The sequence below is a fragment of the Quercus suber genome, unplaced genomic scaffold (genome assembly GCF_002906115.3).
Source record: "Quercus suber isolate HL8 unplaced genomic scaffold, Cork oak 2.0 scaffold_468, whole genome shotgun sequence".
Classification (NCBI taxonomy): Eukaryota; Viridiplantae; Streptophyta; class Magnoliopsida; order Fagales; family Fagaceae; genus Quercus; species Quercus suber.
The window spans coordinates 455,750-459,343 of record NW_027069919.1 but is presented as its reverse complement, the minus strand read 5'-3'; the positions used below and the strand labels follow the sequence as shown (position 1 = coordinate 459,343).

Below are 3,594 nucleotides of genomic sequence, written 5' to 3'. Positions count from 1 at the left end.
TTGTTAATAGAATAATAGTTATGATGACCTATTGAAAATCCCTTTCAAACTCAACCTGCAAAAAACAAAGTTCCTTCATGAATGTGATTGCTCGACTTGTTGCCATGGCTTCTGCAAGCTCAACCGAACTTGGATGTTGTATTTTTTGACTTGGAACTGCTATAATATATGCCGTCAGACTCTCGAAATACCACTTCTAAACCAGCCAATGAAACTTTCGAAAAAAATCAAAGCATCAAAGTTAGCTTTATAAATTCCAGCTAGAGGAAAATATCATCATGTAGACCTTGAGATGAATCACCATAGGAATACATTGTTGCAACTCACGAAATTCCGTCAATAGTTCATTTGCTTTCTATACCAATAAAACAAACCTCTCTAATTTTGATCCTTCCTTGCCTCCAAATATGACTTAACCTACATTCCAAAGAAACTCGAAAGAATTATCCATTTACCCACCCCCACCCCCACTCCCTTTTCAAAGAAAACTAGAGAATAACAATGGCGCGTTAAGAGAAGACTATTAATATATTATACAACAATCAGAACCAACCAACCACACCCCCCTCTCTCTTCTTTGCCTCTCTTTCCCCAACCCCTTACCCTGTTTCTACATGAAATTTAAAGAAAGAAAACTAAAGTCTAACTATTCCGGCAAGCATAAAACCCTTATAAATGACTGATCTAAGCAATGTAGGTCCCCCCCCAAGCACTCTCAAACTCTTTAACCACACTTTCAGATAACAAATCAACACCTTGATCATTGGCTGTAGTTACTGAATACCATGACCTTAACATCCTCAAGAATCCCTCAAATGATAGCTCCTTTGGTATATCTAGTGGCTGTGGTTTCCCCTCACATCCTAAACCAACACTTTCAAATGGAAATTGAAGTGTCTTATAAGCATAAAATATGTATTGTATTTTTGGGTTCCAATAGGGAAGAGTGGTGTCATGAAAGTGCTTCATTACAGGATCAAAAATGGGGCTAACTACTATGTCATAATAGCCCCAAACAACAATTATACCTCCTGGCTTTCTTAGAAGGCGTGTCACAAGAGAGTAGAACTTGGAGAGGTCAAACCAGTGGACAGCTTGGGCCACAGTCACCAAATCAACTGAATTTTCTCCTCCAATTAGTGCCACTAATTCATCATCCGGGATAGATAACGGAGTATGGAGATAACGAACACGAGGGTGTGGCATTGCAAGTTTCAATTGTGCCTCACTCACATCAGTTCCAACTACTTGCTCATAATGCTCAGCAACCTATCAATAAGAATGTCATGCAATTCTAAACGTCTTAGTTATTACACAAACTTTTTTTCTTTTTTCTTTTTTATTAAAAAAGTAGATATTATACATACTTAAAACAGTTTATTATTATGTCTAATATTTTTCCTAGTCTTCTTACTAGAAACCAATTAAGATCGTTAGTTGAAAAAAATAAAAACAAACATAGACAATTTTTTTTATGCAGAACCAGACAACATAAAGTTTGAATGTGTGTGTTATCAAAAAAGAAAAAACTGCGTGTGAGAATAAGTCCCACGTCGCTTGTGTTGCATGGTGTGCGTGTGTTTACAACCAGCTCCGCTACTTCAACTGCCTAGGAGTTAGCGTGTTGGTTTGAATGTGTGTTATTACAAAAAGACAACATAAAGTTTAACTTCGAATCCCCTAGTTAAAAAAAAAAAAAAAAAAAAAAGGTAAATTACAAAGTTAGTTCTCAATGTTACAAAAAGACAACATAAAGTTTAACTTCGAATCCCCTAGTTAAAAAAAAAAAAAAAAAAAAAAGGTAAATTACAAAGTTAGTTCTCAATGTGTCCCCTCTCTCTCATTCGATTTCTCTCTATCCTCAAACTCCATGACAGAAACTCTTCAAGCTCCTTCGCTTAGGCCAATCAATTGAATACAAATTGGAGTAAAATTAAAGTTTTTTGTAAAATATTCTTAAAAAAAAAAAATCAACACTGTAAAACTAGACCAAAACTAGCAAACAATGTACACAAGATTAAAATCCAAAAGAAAACAAGTACAAACATGGATCTTTAAAAATTGGAATGATTATACAAAGAAAAAAAAAAGAGAGAGAACTTGTTAGACCAACCAAGAGCTATAAGGTGATGCTTCAGATGCTTCCATACATTTTCGTCAAAAAGTTCGTATAATCGTATTGTCTCTCTCTGACTCTCCCATTCTCACTGTTTTCCTTAAAACCAAGCTGACCCACCATTACCCAAGGCACTGGGCAGTAGCCATGATCATAAAATGAAAATCAAAGAAAATTATCAAACCTGTTACATCACTAGAGGTACTGGTAGCATTGTTTTCATCGCACAAAACATTATTCATTGTGCTTCGAATCATTGCGTGCGCTTCGATTTTCATTTGGCAAAGGAATATCTTTGATAGGTTTTTCGTGTTCGGTCATGGCGTTAATCAAGGAAAACCTATGCCAGGTTGAGACTTATTTGTCTTTGATCTCATGGATTTCAGAGGTGTGGGTGACGGGGTCACTATGAACACAGAGGCCATTGAGGGCTTTTTTTTCTTTTTCTTTTTTTGTTGACATGGCAGTACACATTGAATGAAAATAATATTTTATTTTTACTGTTAGCTATGTGAGCATTTTTCATTTATCATTTAAGGTTGGCACCATTTTGACATAATACCAAAAGGTTAAGAACCAATATGACACAATTAAAAAGTTAAGGACTAAATTGAAATATGCTATAAAAGATAATGACTAACTTTGTAATTTACTAAAAATAAAAATACTGTAGTGCCAAACACTTATTAGTCAAGTGACCATTTTATTTTTTAATCAAATTAAATTGATTGATGAAAACTGGCTAAGGGGATCAAACTCCAATTTTATAAAAAATAAAAATAAAAAAAGACCAAACTACAATGTATGAGAGAGAGAGAGAGAGAGAGAGAGAGGAAAGAAGGGACTAACTGCAATAGCAGCTTGACCATTGCCAGTGCCAACATCCCAAGCTAAAGAGTGGTCAGGGGTGAGAGCAGCAGCCATAGAGTACAAGTCGCTTGGATAAGTTGGCCTAGCATCCAAGTAAGTTTCAGCTTGCTTGTCAAACAAACCAGCCATTCTCTGAATTAAGCTCTGTGTGGAGCCTATGGACCTTGTGAATATCGAATTTGCTAGTATGTGTATATATATATATATATATATATTTTTTTTTTCTTTTTCTTTTTTTTTTCTTTTTTTCTTTTGTAGTAGTTCATCCCCTTTCTTTTCTTTTGTAGTAGTTCATCCCCATTCTAATATGCTTCCTCAATCTCTTAATCTTCTTCAACTTTTGGGTTTCTATAGTTGGTAATATATCCGAAATTTCTGACGCATGCGCTTATTCACTTGCATTTATCTCAAAATAAATAATTCAAGTTCCTCTAAAAATATATATATAATAATAATTCAATGACTTTGGACTGGGTGGATGACTAGTGACTAGTGAGACTATGAATTTGACACAAAACTTAAAATTTGTCGAAGGTAGAGAGACAGAGGGGTCGCACTCGCATGTATATATGAGTCATGGAATATACATTTGTTTAAGATATAGAGTT

General features: G+C 34.8%; 1 protein-coding gene across 1 annotated transcript; it reads right to left on the bottom strand.

Annotated features, from left to right (window-relative positions):
• Positions 1–635: 635 nt before the first annotated feature.
• Positions 636–3,156, bottom strand: LOC112008558 (uncharacterized). The gene is given in 3 exon segments (XM_024040883.2): positions 636–695; positions 697–1,269; positions 2,966–3,156. Coding segments are annotated over 3 exon segments (783 nt in total). The 5' UTR covers positions 3,116–3,156.
• Between the last annotated feature and the right edge of the window lie 438 nt (positions 3,157–3,594).